We start from the raw sequence: 26,651 nt of genomic DNA, 5'->3' as shown, positions 1-26,651 counted from the left end.
GGATAAATTTCTCTAAGAAATTATGTGGGTGCCTTTCTGGGGTTGGAGGTGGGGAGTTAGGCCATGCAGGAGTGGTTTCATTGGTAGTTTTCCAATTCTAATTCATCTATGGTATAGTCTGTTTAGATTTCCTAACTTATTTAGGCCCAGTTTCTGCAAAGCATACTTATTCTAGAAGAGTATCCTTTTCATTCTTGCTTTTAAATTTGTTCCCACAGTGTTACTTCTTTATGGTTTGAAGTCTTCCATTTCTATGGTTTCCCTTTTATAACTTCCTATTTTGAATAATTATTTTCTCCTTTGTTTTATTTTTAGAAAATTTGCTACTTATTTACCTTTAATTTTTTTCAAGGAATCAGATTTTATGGTTCTGTATTCTACTTTAACAAATTTTCAAGGCTCAGCACTCATAGCACAATGGTTACAGTACCAGCCATATGCATCAAGGCTGGTGGGTTCGAGCCTGGCCAGGGCCAGCTAAACAGCAACAAAAATAGCTGGGCATTGTGGCAGGTACCTGTAGTTCCAGCTGCTTGGGAGGTTGAGGTAAGAGAACTGCATAAGCCCAAGAGTTTGATGTTGCTATGAGCTGTGATGCCATAGCACTCTATAGAGGGTGACATAGTGAGATTCTGTCTCAAAAAAAAAAAAAAAATTCATGTATTGGGGCTGGGCGTGGTGGCTCACACCTATAATCCTAGCACTCTGGGAAGCTAAGGTGGGAGCATCACTTGAGCTCATGGATTTGAGATGAGCTTGAGCAAAGAGCAAGACTCCATCCCTAAAAATAACCAGGCCTTATTGGCCAGCACCTGTAATCCTAACTACTCGGGAGGCTGAGTGAGGAAAGAGGATCACTTGAGCCCAGGAGTTTGAGGTTGCTGTGAGCTATGATGCCAAGGCACTCTACCCAAGGCAACAAAGTGAGACTCAAAAAAAAAAAAAAAATTCATGTCTCATTCACTCCTTTTATCTTTGAAAACTTCATTCTGTTTTTATTTAATTTGTTGGATTTTTAAAAATACAAACTCCTTGAGTCAGATGATTATTTCGTTTGTTTTACTCCTCAATTTATGCCAGTACTAGTATTAGTTTGAAATGCAATTCACAGCACACTACCTTCCCCCGAATAAGTGAATATACCAGTTTCACTGCAAAGGACACCAGCATTTACTACGACTTTTTTCACTGATAGAATAGTACCTCATTTTAATTTGCATTTTCTTTTTTTTTTTTTTTTTGTAGAGACAAGAGTCCCATTCCATCACCCTTGGTAGAGTGCTGTGGCATCACACAGCTCACATCAACCTCCAACTCCCAGGCTCAGGCCATTCTCCTGCCTCAGCCTCCCAAGCAGCTGGGACCACAGGCGCCTGCCACAAGGCTGGGCTATCTTTTGTTGCAGTTTGGCTGGGTTTGAACCTGCCACCCTCGGTATATGGGGCCGGCACCCTCCCCACTGAGCCAAAGGCGCTGCTCTTAATTTGCATTTTCTATGTTAAGAGAATTATTTTTCCATGATTTACTTGACAATTTACTCATGTAAATTGTATTTAATGTTTTGGTCCATTAATTCACTCAATCTTAGTATTTCTATCCTCTTAGTAATGCCAAGAACACCTGTGCAACATGGATATACCACGTGCTTCTCAAGGCTCTTTCAGGGCCCCCAGGTCTTTTATCTCTGTGTTTATGATAGTAGAATCCTCAATACACACGCTCTACAGTGAAATTTTTTGTTCCCAAACTACTTAGACTAGTGTTCTGCATGCTGGATACTAAATACTGAAATGTAGACATAAAAGGACCATTTTTTAAAGACACAATTATTTTTTAAAAATAATTTTTATAAATTGTATTTTTAAAAATTTTAAATTTAAAATTATAAATTTAAATTTATAAATTATATTTTTAAAAATTAAATATCAACGAGCAGAAAGTAATTAGTATTAATGCATGGAAACAAGCAATGGATAAAAAATATTCTGGTTAACTATAAAAGACTGCCTAAGTGCCTGAATAAATGAACACAAAAATGAATTTAAAAAATACTTTATTTACAAAAGTCTCTAAATGTAAAGTTTTGTTAAAAATATATACATGCTCTATTAATTCTATTAGTTAGACTTAGACTTGAAGTCCCATTTTAAACAGCTTTCAGCATCGCAGGCTTGCCTTCCGAGTCACAAGTAATTTCTAGGCTTGCCAGGAGAATGTCTTGTTCTCAGTAATTCCTCAGATCAGTTATGATATTGGTGGCTGTTGTATACAGTATGATGTTTAATCCTCAATATTTCAGAATTTACAAAAGTTGTGTATGTACACTGATCAAAACAAATACAATACCAAGGAATAGCAAAGAAAAACAATCCATCATGTATCTTGACGTGCCAGAGGGACATGTGCTCATAGGAAGCAGAGGTACTACAAAGTATTACTGTAAATTCTTATCTCCCCAGAAACTCGTATCCATCTGTATGGGCATTTTACAAGCTACACTGGCTTTTCTGGTTTGCCGGAAAAAGTCTCATTACGTCGCCCTTAGTAAGAGTGCGATGGTGTCACAGCTCACAGCAACCTCAAACTTTTGGGCTTAAGTGATTCTCTTGCCTCAGCCTCCCAAGTAGCTGGGACTATAGGCACCCGCCACAACGCCCAACTATGGCTTGCTTTTTAAAAGAGTCTTTGTAATCTTCAAACCAAATTCGACAGTACCTCTTTTCACTTTTCTCTAAAGCAAGACACTCCATATGGTTAATATCAACTAACATACAATTTCTCAGATGATGATCTTTTCAGGACATCAAAGTGGAGAAACTGTCCCAGGAAAATCAGATTCTCCAAAGTTGGCTAATCTCATGAACACTGTTTAGAATCTGCTGTTAATCTATAACCAATCAAGGATTCTTTGCCACTGTCATCCACAAGCTGCTCCACTAGCACATGTGGCTTGTCGTAACCAAAAGAGATGGGGGCTTTTCGGGGTGGTACAGACTCTTGTCCTTCTGTCATTATTTCAGTTTGGTTACTTGGCGGGAATTCTGAGTCAGATAATAAGCCCTCTGACTCCACATGGCCACTATCAGAACCATTCCTGGAGTGATAAGAGTTTACAGTGACACTGCACAGTTCAGACTGGTCACTACTTAAAGGCGAAGAATCCTCTCTTTTTATTGGAGTCCGGAGGCTGCCAGGGTCCATGTCAGAAATATTTTCTACAATCGTCACCACTTCCGTTTCACTGGAAGGCTCTTCTCTGTGTCCTGCTTCTCCTGAATTGTCCTCAGTATGCATGCCTGAAATTGTTCCTGGGGACAACTGCTCTTCACAGGTCACCTTCTCCTTTTCCAGAACAAATGGTTGGTATGACGTGATGAGCGATACATATTTTGATTCAGGTTTTGTCTCTGAAGAAGTATTTCTTACCACAGAAAGCTAAAAGAGAGAAAATGATTAAAAAATACATTATTAAGAAATGATAATAAATTATTACATGTGTCTATCCTTAACAAGACAAAAATAAATGTATGAGGTAATGGGCCACCAAATGGCACCTGATAACATAACTGAATCAGGTCGCTGCCTTTTTTTTCTTTGTAATGAAAAGTACTATTAATATATTAAGAGTAAAAGCAAATTTTTAAAATTTTTTTTAAAAGCCACTCAGTACCTCACCAATGTATATTGCCTTCCATATGTATGTAAGTTGTATTTGCAATGAGAGCATACCTACAATTTACATGATAATCTCATTACTTGTCTTCATCCTTATAATTTTCATTATAATCTTTAGTGGTTCTCATTATTTCTTTATAGTGACAGTTAAATAATTTAACAGTAGATGTTGAAGTATTTCCAATTTTTACTAGCAACAGAGCGTGTTGAAAATTTCATACACTATTTCGCTTATGGAATTACTTATAATACTTTTTTTTAGAGACAGAGTCTCACTTTATCACCTTCAGTAGAGTGCTGTGGCGTCACAGCTCACAGCAACCTCCAGTTCTTGGGCTTAGGTGATTCTCTTGTCTCAGCCTCCAAGTAGCTGGGACTACAGGTGCCTGCCACAACGCCCAGATATTTTTTCATTACAGTTTGGCTGGGGCCAGGTTCAAACCTGCCATGCTTGGTATATGGGGACGGCACCCTACTCACTGAGCCACAGGCACCGCCCTACTTATGATAAAATTTTAAGAACTTAATGAGTATGACAAAGGATATAGATGTCTGTGGCACTGTTACGTGTACATTCCCTGTATCTTCCCACCAGGGCTGTCTTCTCTTTACCAGCACATACCAGTTATACTGCTATAGGTACTATTGGATAATCAGTATTTTTCCTCTAGTACATATAAAATGGTATATGCAAGGTTGTTCTGTGCTTAATGACTAGTAAAGACAAATATAATTCATATGTGAACTGACTACTATTGATAGTTCTTACATGCTTTATTTTCTAGCAAATTTCAATGTGTCCTTTGAACATCACAGATATTATATTCCTGTCATTTTTTTTTTCCTTTTGAGACAGAATCTCTTACTTTGTTGCCCTTGGTAGAGTGCTCTGACATCATAGCTCACAGCAACCTTGAAGCCCTGGGCTCAAGCAATCCCCTGCCTCAGCCTCTCGAGTAGCTGGGACTACAGGTGCCCACCACAATGCCCAGCTATGTTTTAGAGATGGAGTCTCACTTTTTTTGATCAGGCTGGCCTGCGAACTCCTGAGGTCAAGCAATCTACCAGTCTCCCAGAGTGTTGAGTTTACAGGTGTGAGCATGACTTGAATCAAATCAACTATTTGTTCATCATAGAAAGGTTCTGAAGTGCTGGACATTAAAATGTCAAAACTCTGGGTTACTCTCACTTTTGGCCAGCTTGCCTTCTACATTCCAACTACAATGAAGGCTTTCTGTATTTGCAGGTCTTCCAAAGCCATGCTTCCTTGACTCTGGACCTTAGCATATTCTGTCCCTTAGTACCGAGATAAAACTCCTCTCTGCCCTGCAGACAGCTGAGGCATCACCACCTCTGGAGAAGCTCCGAGTAACACCCACTCCCCAAAGTTGAATGGAGTCCTCATTGGCTCGTGCATAAATCTTCTACCTTTGACCCTATCACACTGTATATACCTACTGTATACTTATCTTTTCTTCCTACGACATTTCTAGCTCCCTAAAACAAGACAAAAATTTGTTTTACTGTTTGTTTTTCTTTTTCTTTTTTTTAAGACAGAGCCTCAAGCTATCGCCCTGAGTAGGGTGCTGTGGCATCCCAGCTCACAGCAACCTCCAATTCCTGGGCTTAAGCCATTCTCTTGCCTCAGCCTCCCAAGTAGCTGGGACTAGATGTCGGCTACAACACCTAGCTACTTTTTGGTTGTAGTTGTCATTGCTTTGGCAGGCCCGGGCTGGATTCGAACCTGCCAGCTCTAGTGTATGTGGCTGGCGCTTTAGCCGCTTGACCTACAGGGCACTGAGCTTGTTTTTTTTTTTTTTTTTTCATTTCTTGAAAATAAACAAAGTACCTGGTGTAGAGTAAGATTTAGTATATGATTTTGGATGTGTGGTAGACTGAATGATTTATGGCAGGTTATACATTGTCAAGTATTATTCTACTTTAAAAACATAATTTAAAAAACTGTCAAAAAAGGTTCAAGTTAATATTTTCACATATAATCAAATGAAAATATTTAAATACATTACCAAGGACTTGGGTAACATTATGTTTTTCTTCTGAAATGGATTAATCTTCTTAATATAACAAGTGATAAATATCGGGATAATTACTAGAAATAACAGGAATAAAATACAAACTGGAATCCAAGCAGAAACTAAAAAAGGGGGAAAATCACAAAAGAGAATTAAGACAGGATACTACTATTATCTGTCAAAAAGTCTTTGTGATATTCTTTACAAGATTTTACACAGTAGTTAATATGGTCACAGTTTTAAAGAACACTCCAGGATGCAAAAGTCAGGCAATAATAAAAAATTAGGTATGTGTCCCACATCGCAATGAGATTCTTCCAGCTCTGCAATTCTTTTTTCTTTGAGACAGAGTCTCACTATGTTGTCCTCCATAGAGTGCCTGGCAGCACAGCTCACAGCAACCTCAAACTCTTGGGCTTAAGCAATATCTTGCCTCAGCCTCCTAAGTAACTGGGACTACAGGCGCCCGCTATGACACCTGGCTATTTTTTTGTTGCAGTTGTCACTGTCGTTTTAGCTGGCCTGGGCTGGGTTTGAACCTGCCAGCCTCGGTGCATGTGGCCAACACCCCACCCACTGAGCTATGGGCGCCACCCCAGCTTGCAATTCTAAAACTTTCCAGGACTATATTGCTATAACAGCATAATCAAGAGAGTTTTTTTCAGAACAATTTCTCTTTATAGCCTCAAATATAGGAGGTTTCTGTCATTATGCTTTCTCACAGTTAAAAAAGCATAAGAAGAATTAAAAAAAATCTCTCTTCAGAAAAAAGTTCTGAGAATGTTCATAATTTAAAATAATTTAGCCTTAACTCCTCAGAATTTTGTTACATTTATTTCAAGAGTGCAAATACTGAGAAGGATACACAGATGTACACACACAAGAATGTGGTACAGAAAAAAAGTCCCCTTCACTGTTAAACCAGATACAAAGAGGAATATAAAATAGGGAAGATCTTATGCCTACGGTTTATCCTATAAGGGTACATGTGAATCTCTCTAAATGTAGAATATAAATGTCTTTTTTTTTTGAGACAGAGCCTCAAGCTATCCCCCTGGGTAGAGTGCCATGGCATCACGTTCACAGCAACCTCCAACTCCTGGGCTCAAGCGAGTCTCCTGCCTCAGCCTCCCAAGTAGCTGGGACTACAGGCACCCGCCACAACGCCTGGCCATTTTTTGGTTGCAGCCATCATTGTTGTTTGGCGGGCCCGGGCTGGGGATTCGAACCCGCCACCTTAGGTGTATGTGGCTGGCGCCTTAGCCACTTGAGCCACAGGCGTCAAGCCAGAATATAAATGTCTTAATACAATAAGTAAGAAAATGACATAAAGGCTATGTTAACCAGTTGGATCAAAGTATTTCAAATTGTATACAGCAAAAGCACTCTGTACCCCATGACAGCATTATGTACACAGATATGATTTAATAGAAAAAATAGAGAAGATCTGTTTCAGAGCACAGACATCTAGAAGCACCATTGTATATTCTGCCGTCACGGTGCTTTTTATGTAAGCAGCATGATCTTCAGTCTTTTCTTACAGGCCTCTCTTCCAAGTTAATAGTTCTCTATGTATATTGTGCTGGCATTTGGCTTCCTTCAGGGCGTTTTATTACCTTGAATTTCTACTCCAAAGTTACTTCTTTGGAATAGTAACTTTGGAAGTTAACTAGTTAATGAATGCTTCTATTATGCCTATTATAGTTTTGAGAAAAAGTTAAACCATTACTATAGGAAAGATAAACTTACCACATAACTAATAGCAGCACTGTGCCAGAAGTTCTGCAGGCTGAGAGGTGCTATGTGCAAGGCCCTGAAGCAGGTGGGGAGGGAGCCTCCCGAGCTGCACTGGTGCCACCATGTGGCCAGAACAGCAGTCCAGTTTACATTTCAGGCTTTTTGAAAATGAATCTGGGGCACCTATTTGCATTATTTCAAATTTTGTGCATAAAGTAATATTTTATTTCTCAAATAGCATAATGCAATTAGCACAAAATGCACTGTATTACTTTATCTTTTTTAAAATTAAGTCATAGCTGTGTACTTTAATGCAATCATGGGGTACAATGTGCTGGCTGTATTACTTTAATCATCTATTTGAAACCTTCATGTAATGCCCTGAAAAGTCTTCAGTATTAAGTTTTATATTTTAGGTATTTGGTCTCACTCTTCAGCCTATATTTCCATTCTTCAAAAAGATATTGGTTTCATAAAATTTAGAAAATTTTTTAACCTAGGAAAAACATTCTAAAACATCCTGATAATAGGAGAAAAAAAAATATATAGACACTCATAAAGCTTGATATGTATCATCAAAGCATGATTTTACCCTAGTGAAAACCTCACAATCTTAAAAAAGTTCAAAAATTGTACAATACTAAATAAAAAAGAATATAATTTACGTGACGAAATATTCTAGAAACATTAAAAAATATTAATGAAGATACCCACAATAAAATGGAAAAGTATTTATAATGTATGTTTAAAACATACATGAAATTATATATACCAGATAATATGATCATGGCTATGTAGTAAAACTAAAGAAAACACCAAACTGTAAATAATGGGTTATTTTGGGGATGGCAAAACTACAGATAATTTTGTTTTCTCCTGGCTTTTCAGATTTTACAAATTATCTATAACAAACACTTGAATTTCACAATTGCAAAGAAAAGTACAAACATTTTTTTAAAGATACCTGCTACCTAATAATGCCAGCTTTAAAGTTCTATTATATGTAACCATACCCCCAACCAAAGAAAAGATGAAATAAAATTACTTTAAAATGTTATAAAATTATCTATAGTTCACTATTAAAAATGATGTATATACTTTTTGAATATTTTCTAATTCACACAGTTTTAAATCTATCACAGTTTTAATCGATGAACATTCCAGGTATCTAGCTTTTTATTTTTGCAGTTTTTGGCCGGGGCTGGGTTTGAACCCACCACCTCTAGTACATGGGGCCAGGACCCTACTCCTTTAAGTCACAGGTGCATCCTGGTATCTAGCTTTTAAACTTGTGTACAATCCCAATAACATTTTAATGTGGAAGCACTGTGGCTCAGTGAGTAGGGCATCAGCCCCATATCCTAAGGGTGGCAGGTTTGAATCCCACCCTGGCCAAACTGCAACAACAATAAAATAGCCAGTGCTGTGGCAGGCGCCTGTAGTCTGAGCTACTCGGGAGGCTGAGGCAAGAGAATCACCTAAGCCCAAGAGCTGGAGGTTGCTGTGAGCTGTGATGCCACAGCACTCTACCAAGGGTGATAAAATGAGACTATCTCTTAAAAACAAAAACAAAACAAAAAACCCTAACATTTTCATGGATTCAGAACATTTTGCTATGTTAAAGTAACAAGTTGATTTATTATTCTCCTTAATTCTATAATCCTGAAATGCAGACAACACTTATGTACTAGTTTTAAGCATTTGCTATATTTTTTTTCTTTGCCGGGTCAAAAGGCCATCATACATGGCTTTCTAAATTATTTGTTCTCTATTTTGTAATGCCCAAGATACTGCCTTATTTCTATTTTAAACTCCGATGAATGGAACTACTCAATATTTTTAAAAAGAAAACTGATATTTTTAAGTTGAAAAGAATTTGTCTCTTTTCACATTATCCTATTCACCTTATCTGTTTTTAGGAAAAAACAAAGGCAAGAACTTACCTTCTTTGCTCTCACTGAAAACAGTAATACAAACTTCTTTTGACCTTTCCGTTTTACCATCCCTTTTGTCTGAGACTCCTTCTGCTGAAACACAGTACTGAGAATTCACTGAGGACGCTGGAATACTCAACTGGCACCCAGTGTCCTCACAATCCTTTTCCGTTGTCTGTATGGATAGTCTTTCTATTGTCTGGGAAAGAAAATAATGAAAATGCATGGCTTCTTTTAATCTGCCAAATAAAAATCAGCATATCAATCCTGGTCAAACAGCTGATGAAAACACATGATTAATGTTGAACATGTCCAAAAAATAGCTTTGAAATCCAATCCTGAATCCAATATAGCATGATGCTATGTATCCAATAAAATATTCGTTATAGGGACAATCAGTTTAAAAACTCAAATAACAGGAATGTTCATTTAACAAATGTTCATTTGTCCTATTCCTAGAGTGCTAGAAACTTAGTTGGTGAGAGACAAAGCATTTTATGGGAACAATAATAAAGGCATTGTGCAAAGGCTGTAGGATCGCTGAGCGATACTGCACAGAAGTGACCGAAGCAGACTCTGGTAGCACCGCACTCATTCAATCAGCGGCAGGGCATGCGCCACCTGCACTAGAGCCTGAAGCCACAGAGGCAGGATGGTGGTGCCTGACTTCAAATAACTTAGAGATAAGAACAGAGATTAGGGAGTACTGCAAAAGGAATACCACACAGAAGTAAGAATAACGCCATCACAGGAGAATCTAGTGGATCAGAAGAATTCAAAGGGGAGGCCAGGGGCAGTGGCTTAATCATAGCACTCTGGAAGACCCATTCAGGAAGCTCCCTTGAGCTCAGGAGCTCCAGACCAGCCTTAGCAAGAGTGAGATTGTCTCTACTAAAAATGGGAAAATTAGCCAGGTGCTGTGGCGGGCGCCTGTAATCCCAGCTACTTGTGAGGCTGAGGCAGGAGGATTGCTTAAACCCAGGAGTCTGAGGTTGCTGTGAGTTAGGCTGATGCCACAGCACACCAGCCTGTGGGGAGAAAAAAAGAATTCAAAGGGCAGATGATACCCCAGTGGACTCCTAAAGAAGCAGCAGAAGTCTGCCAAATGGAAGCAGCAGAGAAGGGCACTCTGTGAAAGGGCATGCCACCTTCAAGGAACCACGAATAAGCAGTTCACCAAAGCATGAACACAAGGTTGGAGGAAAAGGGGAGAAAGGCGGCTGGAGACGATACAAGAGGCCAAATCCAAAGGCCTGCAGACCAGGCCACCAGAGAGCATTTAGACATCATTCTGAAGCCAATGGGGCTTTGGGAAAAGGTTATAAGCAGAAGCGTAAATGATTAGGCTTGTACTTAAGAAAGACATCTCTGTTAGCAACCAAAGTGACATTTAAAAATCTAAATCGGTTCAGCGCCTGCAGCTCAGCAGCTAGGGCACCAGCCACATATACCCGAGCTGGCAGGTTCGAATCCAGCCTGGGCCTGCCAGACAACAACTACAACCAAAAAATAGCTGAGCATTGTGGCGGGTGCCTGTAGTCCTACCTACTTGGGAGGCTGAGGCAAGAGAGTCGCTTAAGCCCAAGAGTTTGAGGTTGCTGTGAGCTATGACGTCACAGCACTCTACTAAGGGTGACAAAGTAAGACTCTGTCTCAAAAAATAAAATAAAATAACATAAAATAAAAATCTAAATCAGATGTCCCTCTTCCTGTTCGTATCTGTCCAGAGGCACAACATCTCACTTCGAATAAAAATATGAAAGACAAATCTCTCCAGAGCCCTAAGAGATGTGGCCCCCCCAGGGCCCTCGCTTCTCACCTGCTCCTGCACTTGGCCCAGCCGCACTGGTCCCCTTACACGTCCCCTTATAGGTTTACTATGCTTCTGTCAGGGCCTTTGCCTGAGTGCTCCCCCAGGTACACCAGTGAGGCTTACCTCTCAGCCTCCTTCAGCCATGGCTCCAGCTAACAACCTCACTGTGAGGCCTGCTCTAATCATCCTCTTAAAAATCACTATCCACTGGCTTGGCTCCTATAGCTCAGCGGCCATGGTGCCAGCCACATACACAAATTTGAAGCTGGCCCAGGTCTGCCAAACAACGACAACTACAACCAAAAAACAGTCAGGGGCTGTGGTGGGTGCCTGTAGTTCTAGCTACTTGGGAGGCTGAGGCAAGGGAATTGCATAAGCCCAAGATTTTGAGGTTGCTGTGAGCTATGACACCATTGCACTCTATGGAGGGCAACATAGGAGACTCTGTCTCAAAAAAAAAAAAAAAAATCACAATCCACCCATTCCTTCCCCCTCCCTGCTGCCCATCCTCCTTTCCTGCTCCATGGCAATTCTCCCCGAGTTTTGTCTGTACTGTCTGCTGCTATACTCCCAGTGCCTAGAAGTGACGTAGTGTGTGCGTGATAAATATTTGTTTAAAAAATTAATGGCAGCATTGTGGAGGGTGGAGTAGAATAGTTCTAATGATAGTGTGGGCTCCATACCAATGCCAGAATGTAATTATAAGCCCATGGTGCATTGTTAATTTTATCTTTAAAAACAATGATTTATGCTACAACTTCATATTATTTTACATCACTGCCAGTGAGAAAAAACAGGTTAAAATTATCTTACTAGTGGAGAAATGGAAGCATATAGGGAAAAACTGTAGATCTGGGCCATGCTGTGAAATGAGGCAACAAAAAAATGTAAATGTGTTCATATTGTGATAGGATTAAACTTATATCAATTCCTTTGAAGAGTAGTCACATATTTTTTTCTTACTGAAATCTATGATATGTGAGTCTTGTTTGGATATTGTAAACATTCTACCTTCTTTTTTGGAGGGCGGGGGGACACACCCTCTAGTCTTTTTTTTTTTTTTTTTTTGGCCAGGGCTGGGTTTGAACCCACTACCCTCGGTATATGGGGCCAGTGCCCTACTCCTTGAGCCACAGGCACTGCCCCAACATTCTACCTTCATTACAGTACAGAAAGAAACTTAACGCTAGCTACAGAATAATTCCCATTTTGAAAACTGTGAACTATTAATAGAAATACATACCTCACTTTTATTCACTATCACATGCACGGTGTACACGAATTCATAACAGCTCAAGACATCATAAGGCACGGCTTCCTGTTCTCCATTTACAACAATTAAAGGATCAGCTATGTCAATAATGATTTTTTTTTCCTGCTTTGTGACATTCAGTTCAGGTGGTCCCATTTTTCCTGGGGAAGGAAGAGGAGTACAATTAGTACTGGCCTTGGAACTTTAGAGTATATCTCATACAATTTCCCAAATCAATCAATAATCTACCTTTTCTGTTTCTGTTCTAAAGAAGGACCACATTTAATCTCCTCCACAAAGATCAAGAGACATTCTAAGTTTCCTTAAAGGGAATATTTAATAAATAAAAGGCAAGAGGTATTCTATTAAACAACTCTTAATTTCACTTCTAGTTTTAGAGAAAACAGGCAATAATCCTTAGTTAAAAATAAATAAAACCTGACAGAAGAGAAGCTCTATTAAGTAATTTACTTCTGTGGATTAGGAAACTTGGTTTCTAAAATGTTTCAGAAAAAGCATTTTATTTACCTTCCCTTACCCAAACTCTTTGCATCTTCAACATCTATGGGTTTCTGGCATGAAGACTAAGTTTGCTTAAACTCATTCAATTTTCTTTTTTTGAGACAGAGCCTCAAGATGTCCCCCTGGGTAGAGTGCCATGGCATCATAGCTCATGGCAACCTCCAACTCCTGGGCTCAAGTGAGTCTCCTGCCTCAGCCTCCCAAGTAGCTGGGACCACAGGTGCCTGCCATAACGCCTGGCTATTTTTTGGTTGCAGTCGTCACTGTTGTTTGGCGGGCCTGGGCTGCATTCGAACTCGCCACCTTAGGTGTATGTGGCTGGCGCCTTAGCTGCTTGAGCCATAGGCACTGAGCCAAACTCATTCAATTTTTATGGTGAAAATCAGAACTATGTATTTATCTATTTCACAAGTACTAATTATATGTCTTTGATGTTGAGACTTGGTTGGTGAACCATTATCTACCGGCTGTATATTCAATGCATATTCCTGTGTGCTGAGCAGGTCTGCCCGCATCCACCAGTGTATCCTCAGAGCCTAGCATACTTTCTGGCACATATTAGGCCCCTGATAAGTTGGTATGGGAAAAATCTGATATATGGATAGAGATATTATCAGATGATGAAGGCATGGGTTCTTCTTGGGAGTAACAATATTTAAAGGGCAAATAGAGGAGAGGCCCATGAAAAGACCAAGGAAGCACAATTTGGAAAGTGGGAGGAGAATACGGAAGGGAAGGAAGTCAGAAGAAAAGGTACTGTAGGACAAGAAGCCTGGAGAGACGTCAAGAAACACCAGGTTTCAGGTGGTGCCTATGGCTCAAAGGGGTGGGGCACTGGCCCCATATGCCAGAGGTGGCAGGTTCAAACTCAGCCCCGGCTAAAAACTACAAAATTTTTATATATATAGATAAAGAAACAACAGGTTTCTTTTGCTCAGGAGTGAGGATCTGTGAGCCAAGGTAGATGGTCACAGTCAGAACACAGGAACTAGCACTAAGGGTGCTGGAGGCTGAGGTAATAACACAGATCAAGTATACTACGGGAGTGGGATGCTGGACAGTGAAGAGCTGAAAATCACAGGGGCTGGAGAGATGAAAAAAGCTGTAAGTTTTTAAGGACTTAAGGTAGAGAAAAGAATGACAGCTGCTAAGTCCTCAGCAAATGTAACTTATAAATGAATGATGGAAGACAGGATGGGAAAAAGCTGGACAGTACAGCTGGATAGCAACGATCGTATTTGTATGGAGTAGAAATGTCAGGGATTTCCAAGGGGCAAAGTGATGGCCACCTCTTAGCCTTGTTCTGTAGGAAGGGAAAGAAAAGGAAGATGAAGGGAGAGCATCCCTTATCTGAAACATTTGGGACCAAAAATATTTTGGATTTCTAATTGTTTTGGATCTTAGAATATTTGCATTATACTTACCAGTTGGGCATGCTAAATCCAAAAATCTGACTTTGAGCGTCATGTCACCTCCAAAAAGTTTCAGATTTTTGAATATTTCAGATCTCAGGGTTTTGGATTTGGTATGCTCAACCAATACTGACTCTCTATATTCCTCCAAATGTGTCTTAAGTACTGTGGTAAGTTTTAGCAACTGCTAATAAAAGCAAATATACACAGAAGACATGTACAAGCATTTTCAAATTTAAAATTTACATTCCACTCACCATGTTTGCACAAAATAAATTCTTTTGATTCTACATAGTTTGACTCTTTTTGTCCAACCCGAGCTTTAACTCTGACCCAGAGAGGACGTGCTGGATAATCGACGTATTTAAAAATAAAACAATAGTGATGAGAAGTATTGACGCAGGCATCAGTCCACTCATCATCCCTAAAACAAAAAGGAATAACGAAACACAAAGATAACTTTCAGCGTTATCATATAAACTCAAATCATCTCTGTGCATTGTTTTTCATTTATAGCATACAGCAAACTAGTGGAAAGAGCTGAACAAGAATAGGACGGAGAGGCTAGACAAAGTAGGAAGCCCTTAGTCCTTGGTTAGAAGCACTATAAAGTCTTTTATAATGAAGAGGCTCAGTTAAAAATATAAGACCCATACAAATGACATTCCACAACTAACTTCTAAAGATCTACTTTTTAAACAACTGTAGATATTACTTAGTTATAGGATCACACTACCAACACTCCTCAGTTGTCAAAAACTTTTTAGAGTTTTGTATCTTTCTACTAAAATACATACACTATAGGAAGATGATATCTTAACTATTAACTTTGTTTATTAAGCCTTAAAATCTCATAAAGTAGTGATACTTCTCTACTTTAATACTGACAGGAAGAAGAAATAAGTGGCAGGAAATATTCTGCAAAGAATTACTTTGCATCTTTAGCCTTCTGGATATCTACGAGCAGTTCAGGAAGTTCTGCCACATGTGAAGGCAGGATGATGAGAGGCAACCCGGAGCTATGGACCATGCAAGGACCCCACCGAATAAAAGGATAAAAGAGCAACACTCACCCATAGATCTTTACCTGGGTAGTAAACACAGGGCTCTGTGGCATGGCTGGGTACTCCCAAGAGACGATAGGGTTCATGTTATAGGACGTCACTGTGACATGGGTTGGTGCGGGCACTGTAAGAGATTCAAAAAATTCAATGGGCAACAGTAAAAAACTAACACTAACATTAGAAAACCTTATCATAAGATGCTATGTTAGTCCAACAATACATCTGGAGGAAAGTAAACTCCAACAGGATACTAAGTAGATTTGTAGAAATTAATTTTATTGAAAAATGTACAGAAAAGTTCTGATTTATTTTTAAATTTTGGCAACATATATGGGAAACCCAAATATAACACAAAGCAATAATTCCCATAATGTTTTAGGAGATTTAAATAAATGCACTGCCTACTATAATAGTAATCTCAATTCATTTAATCACTGGAATTTTCGATATTTGATACCACAGATTGCATTCAATGTTCAGAAAGAAACTGGCTAAATCAGGGATGGCCAATTTCACTCTGAAACATCACAGGCTCTCGCCCTATACCCAGTAAATATTCTATATATCTTTATTATTATTATTATTATTATTTTTAGAGACAGAGTCTCACTTTGCCTTCCTTGGTAGAGTGTCAGGGTGTCATAGCTCATAGCATCCTCAAACTCCTAGGGCTCAAATGATCCTCTTGTCTCAGTCTCCCAAGTACCTGGGACTACAGGTGCCCACCACAATGCCCAGCTAATTTTTAGAGATAGGGTCTTGCACGCCTGACCTCAAGCCATCTGCCTGTCTCTGCCTCCCATTGTGCTAGGATTGCAGGCGTGAGCTACCACACTGTCCTACTATTATACCTTTAACGCCTTTTCTATAACACAGGAAGAGATGCCTGAAGCTTGACTGAAGGACTCAGTGACCACCAACATTCTGCTGTCTGGGGTGTAGAGAGGCTTTTTACAAAACACACCAAATATTTCTTTTTGGTTTTGGTCTTTTAAGCCATTTCAGAAAACATCTGTTAATTAAGACTTGGAAGGGTCTCAGGAAAGATGCAGCAAAAGTAATCAGACAACACCAAAACCTAGTTATTAAAAGTAGCCATTTTCTCCCTGCTCAGTGTAAAAGTTGTCATGTACCCTTTGGAAAACCAAATGCTCACAAATCCTCTCCTTCCCTTCACTTCTTTAAGATGAACATGAAGGGACAGAGTTGGCAATATAACCCCAAGTTTAAGGGGTTTCTACCAAGCCAGAAAATTCCACTAAATGTGATTTATTTATATGTAATACAAATAAACAAATGAATGGTGATGTGGATAGGAGCACTGCTTTCCAAACATAACTTATCATTCTCAAAAACTGCAAGAGAGCCAGAAGTTTGTATTTTTCCAAAGCACCTTGGATAATAATTATGCTTACTGACATGCATGTCAAGTGGATGGCCCTAATAAAAATACTCCCTGAGTCCAACATTAAGAAACCTGGGTTCCAGCTCGGTGCCTGTAGCTTAGCGGCTACGGTGCCAGCCACATATACCAGAGCTGGTGAGTTTGAATCCAGCCCGGGCCTACCAAACAATGACAACTACAACCAAAAAATGGCTGGGCACTGTGGCAGACACCTGTAGTCCCAGTTACTTGGGAGGCTGAGGCAAGAGAATCACTTAAGCCCAAGAGTTTGAGGTTGCTGTGAGTTGTGACCCCATGGCGCTCTACCCAGGGTGACAGCTTGAGATTCTGTCTCAAGAAAAAAAAAAAAGAAAGAAAGAAAAGAAAAAAAGAAACTTGGGTTCTTCCCTGGCTATACTGCTAAACAGTTATTTCAGATTTACACGTGTCAATTTCACATACACGAGATACTTGCTTACTGTCAAAGGAAACACCTACTATATTTTTCCCAAAACAAAAATTTCAATACTCAAGATCAAACTGGTACATTGCTTTAATTCACGATTAGTTAACACATGTATTATGTTTTCAAAGCAGAACAAGGATCAAGATTTATCTGGGTAAATAATGTGCACTAAAGGACAATTAGATTTTCCTGCCATGGTTGTCTTTTTCTGAGCCTTTTCTCCTTTAAGGCAGTGGTTCTTAGCAGGAGGTGATTTTGTTCCCCTGAAGACATTACACAGTGTTTTGTAGACATTTTTGGTTCTCACGACCTACAGGCATCTAGAGGTGGAGGCCAGGGATGCTGCTGACTGTTCTACTGCACAGGACAATTATTCACAACAAAAAATAACGCAGCCCAAAATGTCAATAGTGCAAGGTTGAGAAACCCTGTTTTATATGTTTATAATTTTAGGAGTTTTCCCCCCAGTTTAAAAGGAAAAACTAATTTAAAACAACACTTCAGGCTCTGCACCTGTGGCTCAAGTGGCTAAGGCGCCAGCCACATACACCTAAGGTGGTGGGTTTGAATCTAACACCAGAGCTGGTGAGTTTGAATCCAGCCCGGGCCTGCCAAAAAAACAATGATAGCTACAACCAAAAAATAGCCAGGTGTTGTGGTGGGCGCCTGTGGTCCCAGCTACTTGGGAGGTAGAGACAGGAGACTTGCTTGAGCCCAGGAGTTGGAGTTTGCTGTGAGCGTTATGCCACAGCACTCTACCCAGGGGGATAGCTTGAGGCTCTGTCTCAAAAAAAAAAACAAAAACAAAACAATGCTTCACAGTAAACCAGTATTTCCAGGCTCTCTCCAGCCAAAGGAATAGATTTAATTACTGCCAAAATATCTAACTTCTAATTATCACCTAAATATTATACCAAAGTAATGTAACAATTCGGACCAAAAGAATGCGATTATGTAGCTAGAGTGTCTCACAGATTCAAATACTCCCTACTACATGAGCTTTCTATGGCCAGTCATCATGAGGCAAGGGAGTAAAAGCAGAGCTAAAGATCTGTCCTAGTCACTCCGCACAGGTGTTAGTCAAACAGTCTGTAACACTCCTACCTCCACTGCAGCAGACATCTCTGTTATCTGTATGTGCTGGGCCTAGATAGTAACCTTGTAACTTCCTTAACCTTCTGTCACCTTTGAGGACAGGTAGCCAGATCGGTACCAAGGGCGCGGGCCAACCTGACCTTCCCTCAAGTCCCAAGACTTTCCCGTCTGTCACATCTCTCACATCCTTCACGACTTTCACACGCACTCTAGCCCTAACAAATGTATAAAAGAAAGGCAAGAGATTGAGTGCGGGAGCTCGGTTTTTAGGACACTAGTCCACTGAGTCTCCCAGCCGGAGAATAAAGCTGCTTCCTCTTCCAACTAGTGCCTGGAGTCTTCTGTCTGCATCGGTTTCCTGCTACAATCAGATAGCTATAATTTTTCTCCTTATGCTTCCTGGAAGACTGATGAAGGCAAGTGGCACCTGTCATCCTTGGTTCTCTACCCAACTTCCTTGTAGGTGAGCCTGAAAGCACTATTCTTGCGAAATTTATGTCTGGCTCTTCTCCTTTGGATTTGGCGGTGTTCCCATGGCCGTACGCAGCCGGGAATACTGAGGCTTTCTTAAGAAGGTTCCTTTTTCTGTGGTAAGTTTGCACCTCAACTTTCTGAAACACTTAGTCTCAAATAGTTTACAACTGGTGCTTTAGGTTGAAACAAAAGCCACTTTCCCCTTGGATTCAATTAACATTAATATCAAATAACAATCACACATATAAACATAATTTTGCAAGTAGGTAAGAAAGAGAGGTACCTAATGCTAAGAAAACCATACTGAATCTGAGCTTCGATTCAGAAGCCATGTCTTAGTTTTAGCATCTTTTGCCTCCTAAGAGGCTGAGTATTTTCAAATCATCGGTCCTGGGTTCTTCTGGTTTAACAGTCTTTCCCATGATTAGTCTAAGTCTTGCATTTTATTTAAAGAAGCAAGAAGAAACCAGATGGCCACTTCAACATTTTGCTTGGAGACTCTTGAGCCAGATCACACAGTTCATCAGGCACATACTCGACTTTCCATGTTACTGAAGCTTTCTGCACGACACAACCAGGGTCCTCCTTCCTCTAGTTTCTAATTGTGGAGAGTGGGCTGAGACAGCAGGGCCCTCACGCCTGGAGAACATTCAGAGAATGAGCCCCCAGCTGCTTCTCCTCCATCCCCCAAACAGCCATATTCCCTTCTTCATGCTCCCTCTGCCAGCAGTCATGTAGCCCTTTCTTTGTCTAGTTAACTATACGGAGATCCTTGAGCTCTCTCCTCCTTTCTCCTTGTCATAAGCTAACAAACGTCGAGTAGAAACTACTGAGTCACACGGGTCTTCGTTTTGTTAACTACGCAGAGATCTTTGTGACCTCTCCCTTCTTACTTCTCGTCATATATTAATGAAGTTGAGTAGAAACCATTAACAAGATGTCTCTATTCCAGTCATTTACAGTTTCTAATCATATATTAAGACCAAAAATATGTCTTTTGTTTATGCTATGTCCCTGCAGAGAACCCTGTACAGATACTATAAAATAAAGCTGTTTTGTGCTTTGGGGCTGGCTGTGACCATCAGCTCAGTCAGTCCTCCTGGTCCCATCCTTTGTTTCCGTGTCTTCTCTTGTGCTGTATTTTCCTCATCCCCCACCAATTCCACTCTGGTTCGCTCCCCTTCACCACGCTGGTTCACGACATCTAATAGTGACAAGTCCTTCACTTCCCTGTTAGGCCCTCTTTTTAATTATTCCCAACAGGAATGGTTTTACAACAGTATATGCTCAATCTGGAATTCCTATATTGGAGGAAAAAGCATAAAGAAGTCAATCTGCATACTAGAGTATCAAAGACAGTATCTTTGTATTTGGGAGGGGGCTACTGAGTTAAACATTATAAACTCACAAACAGACTTCTGCAGCACTAGATTACTTTTTTTTAAAAACTTCTCTCAAATTAATATGTGGATACAATATTTAGGTTATATTGTTCTCACTTTCAAGGTAAAGTTCCATCTGTAGAAGAGCCCCTAGTTAGTTTTTAATATGAAACAAAGTATGCGTCCTAAATCTGAGTAAAAGCCTGATATACTTAGACTAGGACTTAAAGAAATCTCAGCTTTCAAAGTAATCAAGACACGTGGCAGGAGGAAGAGATGTCAATAGATCATAACAGAAGAGATCAAATACCAGGTTAAAGGAGAAACTTTGGAATATTTACACCAAAAGACGTAAGCTGAAGTTTTAATGCTAGCAGAAGACAAACCGCAAGGCTAGTACAGTCTGCCTCTGTTGTCTTTGTCAAAATCACATGATAAACAAATATCAAGTTTTCTTATTAAGGTTTACAATTTTGTAATCTGAAGCTTAAATTGTTACATATTCAGATTAACATAATTAGGCTTACAATAAATTTCTAATAGAACATTTACACTTTGTAAATAAAAATATATGTAGAAATAGGAAAAGAGCATTATAGAGTTTAAGAAAAGATTGTACTAGAGTGATTTTATGAAAAAAAAAAATAATCTTACAAGTTTTCCCATCTCTTGAAGACATCCAGCTAGCTAGTTTTGTGTAACTCATGTTGCTTTTGGAAATGGGCTCAGATTTCTTTGGGGCATTAGATTTGCATGCTACTTAGAGTATAAACGTTAGCTATTTTAAGTTCTAATTCCCCAAACTCCTCCAGAACTAGTGGTTCAGGGCTTAACAAAACCAAACACAGGACCAGTTTTTCATAATGCTCCTAATTATAACAGCAAGAAAAAAAGGAGAGCTCTAGTTAGAGCCAACTGTTTCCCCAGGAAGTTGATAAGCCAGAAGAGACAAGAGATGAAAAAATAACGGGCAAGAAAGGACAGTAAAAGCGGTAAAGACAGGCAGGGATGGAGCAGCATCACTGACTGCACAACTCAGAAACTGCTCCCAAGTAAGGCACTCGGCCCCCTTTTCTGAATGACCCACCCTCAGAGAAGAGATCTAACACCTTCTCCAGGTTAAAGGTACGAGGCCATTTCCACAGAGGTTTCTTCTATGTAGCAAACAGAAAGGGAAGAAATCCAGATTGACTAAGTGACAACTATAAGCAAGGCTTTTGTATTTTCGTCAGAATACGTTTAGGATTACAATCTACCTCCTGAGTGGGTTTTCAGTGCTGATAAAATGGCTATTCTTTAATGCCTGCCAACTTTCATCTTAGTAAGCAGCAGCATCTACTAGATTTAAGATGAATTAAGGACATTTTGACAATTCTTGCACATGATGTCTCAAGTGTTCGCAAAAAGTTTTTTAACTGAAATAGCTCAATGTTTTTGGTCTTTGAAAAAAATTATATACTGATCACTTTGGAAACTAATGGAAAAACAGTCCATTTTCTACTTCTGTTATTTTCTTGTACTTTCAGAAAAAGATCGTTTTGGGACAAAGGATTCAATGAGGACATCTACACTATTTCAGGTCCATTTGGCCTTCTCTATACTAGTTCCTCCGCTGGATCAAGATCCCTAGAGCCCCTTCAGTTTTCTCTTCTGTCTGTGACCTGTTCTGGTCTAATGACTTACTCTAGCTCTCTGAAAAGGTGAAGCTCACAAATGACATAACATCGTAACAGAAATAAAATACTTTCCTTAGTTTGTTTTTTTTTTTTAAGAACAGAGCATAACAAATAGTGGCTTACACTGAACTTGTATTAACTAACCTCCCCCATATCTTTTCCTCAGCCCACCACCTAGTTAGGGCTTTTCCAATAAATACCTGCTGGGCCACTTTTATGACTTAAAACCTAGGACTTCACCCTTATTCTTGTTTATCTAATTTCATCTAGTTGGGTTTGGTCTGGCATCGTTATTGGACCAGGCCAACCTACTTTCTGAGAAGTTATTTCTCAAGACTAATTCCCTTTTGTACTAATTCATTTTAAGTTGAGAAATGGTTTACAGTTTAGGAACTTAAAAAACATAACAAGCCTTTTCAGTCTATGAAAAACAGAGCAGAGAGGGAAGAAGTTAGCTGCTGAGCCTATTTTAAATTTCTCCTATTGCTCTGGATGCCAACACAATTTCTCAAATACATATGAAAATTATCTACCCTTCATTTTGTTACACTACCACAAAGATATTAAAGCAGTTGTTCTTAATTAAAACCAATAAAACTCTGCATATTTCCAAGTCATCTTTGTTTTCTCATTGGCAAAATATTTGTGATATTATCTCCTTCATAGAATGGTTGTGGTGATTCTGAGATAACACATAAAAATGGTGAGTACACTGCATGTTTTATAGTAAATGTTTAATATATACTGGCGATTATTATTCAGCAACGTGCATTATGATTTTAACAAATTCACTTCTTTAGGTTTTCTTTTATACTGAACTAAAATATGGATCTTCCAAAGTCCCTATGACTCATGAATAAGAATAAAATGAAAAAGAAAATTTAATAGCCTGTCAATAAATACAATTAAAATGCTATTGTAATCCTTAAGGATTCTGAATCTCTGAACTACAGAACCCATAAAAATAATGAAAAATTTAAACACTTTCCAGAGCATTATCCTAAGGTGAGAGAATTAGCAGAAGCACAGCTGTTAAAATACAGAAGGTCAGTTAAGAACCCTATTCCTGGGGGAGAAGTCCAGCCTGGCTCTTCAGCCATTACTCAGAGTAGAAGGTAGCCAGCAGCACATCCTGATTCACTTCAAAAATAGATACTCCAGCTCAGCCTCCATAGCTAAGTGAGTAGGGTGCCAGCCACATGCACTGAGGCTGGTGGGTTGGAGCCTGGCCTGGGCCTGCTAAACAACAATGACAACTGCAACAAAAAAAGAGCCGGGCATTGTGGCTGGGCACTTATAGTCCCAGCTACTTGGGAGGCTGAGAAAAGAGAATCACCTAAGCCCAGGAATTGGAGGTTGCTGTGAACTGTGATGCCACGGCACTCTACTGAAGGTGACACAGTGAGACTCTGTCTCAAAAAAAAAAAGGCTATTCCTTTATATGTAATAGGACATGAAGAGTGAAACACTAGTGTTTATTAACCAGCACACATGCATTTGATTTTCACTTAAGAAATAAAGCCCATGAATGTAACATAATACACGGGATTTTCCAGAGACTGCATCACTATATTCTCTTGTCTGCTTTGCTGTTCTGACCAGGTCCTCTCCTCTATGATGAACTCCCAGCTACAGAGTCAAGCTCAGAAGGGTAATAGTTAACACAAGGAGTCCATGCCAAGTGCAGGCACTGGCAAGACTGGGAAGCTAACTAAGAGCCAGAAGCAGATGTCACTGTGGGTTCCTCCCTACTTTACAGAGATTCTATACTTTAATTTTAAAAGCATAAGGAATACAGCAAAATACACTGAAAAAAAATCTAGAAAAGTGTGTTAAAAATGCACTAATAGGAGAGGAGGGGGCCACTGACTTTTGTGTTTATAAAATGCTGGAACACAGGTGGCTTTAGTAGATCTTCCCATGGGAAGTGGACAAGCAATCCTAATCCCAGGGAAGGCTTCAAGGATATGCAAATTGTGCAGTCACAAGGGGTCCCGTGCACAGGAAGGCCCTACTCAGAGGAAGGGACCGGTATTTAGTTTAATTCTCTGTTTGAGCCAGAAACCTGAGTCATCTTCTCTCTGCCCACTCAGAATTCACTGACTACCTTCCAAATGTTCCTTCAAACTGTCCTCAAACTACCTCTTATTGACTCCTCTCCACATCCTCCTACTCTCAAACAATTTTGTAAGGTGACTGGTCTGTCTTTTTTTTTTTTTTTTTTGGCTGGGGCCATGTTTGAACCTGCCACCTCCGGTATAGAGGGCCAGTGCCCCACTCCTCTGAGCCACAGGCACCGCCCAGATGAATGGTCTTTCTTAACTACACATTGGCTCCTGCATGAAATCAGTTCCCTTTGTAAAGCAATCCTGTGACATCAGCATTAGGCAGTAATGACTGACTGTGGGCAAGGTGTTGTGGGCATATCATTCTGTTGGCTCAGCACCTTTCAGGAGCACCACTCCTCCTCTTCTGGAAACTCCCCACCATATCCCCTGTGGCAATGTCCTTCTCTTGTGAATTGACACCTGAATCAAACCAGGCAAATCAGAGCCTTCCTCCAGGACATTATGAGCATGAAGAAAGTTGCATGATGTCAAACCTACAAGCTGTCAGCATCCGTGGTCCCTGCCAAGTACAGAAAGCCATCAATACCCAGACAATCAGAAGCAAGAAGAGAATCTTAGCAGTTTGTGTTCCTGGTTCTAGCTTCTTGAGGCCCTGCTGGCATCTCTAATTTTTTTGTTTCATTTCTCTGTGTCAATAAATTCCTTTTTGCTCAAGTTAGTCAGTTATGTTTTTATCCCTTGCTGTTATATGTGACAAGGCACTGCATTGTTTGGTCCCTCCCAGTCACTTATCCTGTCTCCCCTTGCATTCTCACACACATAGTCTACCATAAAATACTTAACACTCCACTAATTCAACCTATTGTTTCACATCTCTGCCTCTGAACATAGCAGTTTCTCTGACCTCTAGTTCTAACATTGGGGTCATTTTCTCTGTGAAGTCTCTCTGAATCCCCTTAGGGGACAAGTAGCCAAGCCGTGCTTTCCGGGAGTCAGTGCCTAAGTTCAAGCTCTTATCACAATGTGTATGTGCTGCAAATGCCCACAAGGATGACTGACTTGTCCAAGATAATGGCAGTTGGCAGAGTAGTTAAGACCTTGGACTCTGGCTGGGTGCGGTGGCTGGCATCTGTAATCCCAGCTACCTCGGAGGCTGAGGCAGGAAGAATGCTGGAGTCCAAGAGTTTGAGATCAGTTTGGATGATACATAACAAGACCTCATCTCTTAAGGAAAAAACAAAAAACAAAAAACCTCAAAAATACAAAGAAAAAACATGGACTCTGAGCACACTTATAACAGTGCCCAGCACTTAGCTATTAGCAGTTATAATCACAATCCTTGAAAGCAGAAACTACATAAGCACCATTTTTTCATTCCCACCACTTGGCACACTGTCCCAAAGAATGACTACATGGGCATTATAAGTATTTGTTTGCTTGACTTTTAAAGTGCAAAAAGGACAGCTTTGCACACCTAACAGGTGTTCACGGGAGTAGTCATTTTACAGAGATTCAACCTATAGTTTGGTAAAGTAAGCTGGGCCTCCCCATCCTACCAGGCTGCAGCCAAAAACACTCAAGATTTTGCAAGCGCGCGAGGGGGTGGGGGTGGTAGGGTGGAATGGGAGGGGTGAAGGGTGGGTGTTCCTGAGTTGAAAAGGTTTACTGATTTCACTGGAGGTTAATCATGATTACTGAGCTTTGGAAAAGCTAACCTCAACATTTGTTTCCTGAGAATTGTCACAAAGCAGGTGGAAATGAAAGCCTTCCAGAAACTAAGCTATATGAGGTGATCTACTGCCAGACAAAGCAGCTAGTGCGTGCTAACATCCTAGTACTTTAAGATAAACTTAACTCGGGAGAAGTCACTGCCACTTATTTCTCAGCCGGTGACAGAACGCATTCTCTCCTATCCTAAGGATTTTGGGTCCACCCTAAGAATAAAGTATTTAAGCCATAAATTGTGGCCACAGGGTCAAATGCTGACCAGGAAACTCACAGTCATGTGTTGTCACTTAATGACAGGGACGGATACCTTCTGAGAAATGAAGAAATTCATCATTAGGCAATTTCGTCTTGGGGTAGTGTACTTAACACAAACCTAAAATACCTAGGCTATATGGTATAGCCTACGGCTCATAAGCTACAAGCCTAGACAGCCCGTTACTACACTTAATACTGAAAAAGTACAGTGAAAATATGGTATAATTTTACGAGACCACACCGTCCCACGCTGCCCAAAAGCGTCCTTATGAAGCGCATAAATATATTTAAAAATAGAGAAAGAGCCAGAGAAACTGAGAGGCGTGATTTCCAGAGGCTCGAGAAAAGCAACCAACGCCCGCAAACCACAGAGACCAGCCTGGCCTCCCCGGCCGCCCGCTCAGGGCCCGACGATGCGGTCGCGAGCAAGCGGAGCCGCGGAGACCCGAGGTGGCACCGCCGGGCGGGGCTTCCCGGCAGAAGCGGCTCCCGCATTGCCCTTCCGTCCCCACCCGGCCGCAGCCCGCCGCGAGCGACTGTACCCGAGGACAGCTCCAGAGCCGCGGCGTCCAGCTCAGCCCACCTCCAAGCTTGCAGAAGGGTTAGGAACACCACGAGAGCCATGCCGCCGCGGACGGACGCCACGTCCAACCCCGAGCCACAGAGGGCGATGCCCAGCT

The 26,651-nt window shown here is 40.4% G+C and overlaps 1 protein-coding gene across 2 annotated transcripts; it reads right to left on the bottom strand.

The window, feature by feature from the left end:
- Positions 1-2,071: 2,071 nt before the first annotated feature.
- On the bottom strand, positions 2,072-26,651 carry IFNGR1 (interferon gamma receptor 1). Of its 2 annotated transcripts, none has more exons than XM_012805449.2 (7): positions 26,514-26,651; positions 15,452-15,566; positions 14,636-14,802; positions 12,436-12,605; positions 9,389-9,578; positions 5,703-5,830; positions 2,072-3,435 (listed from the first exon to the last, which is right to left on the bottom strand). In XM_012805449.2, exons 1-7 carry the CDS (start codon positions 26,593-26,595, stop codon positions 2,857-2,859), a joined length of 1,431 nt encoding a protein of 476 aa, XP_012660903.1. In that variant the 5' UTR covers positions 26,596-26,651; the 3' UTR covers positions 2,072-2,856. The 2 variants fall into 2 exon arrangements, with proteins under 2 accessions (XP_012660903.1, XP_023369299.1); XM_023513531.1 differs by having other exon boundaries at positions 26,555-26,588.

Source organism: Otolemur garnettii, unplaced genomic scaffold, assembly GCF_000181295.1.
Source record: "Otolemur garnettii isolate 467f Iridium unplaced genomic scaffold, OtoGar3 scaffold00042, whole genome shotgun sequence".
Lineage (NCBI taxonomy): Eukaryota > Metazoa > Chordata > Mammalia > Primates > Galagidae > Otolemur > Otolemur garnettii.
This window is presented reverse-complemented; position numbering and strand designations above follow the sequence as displayed.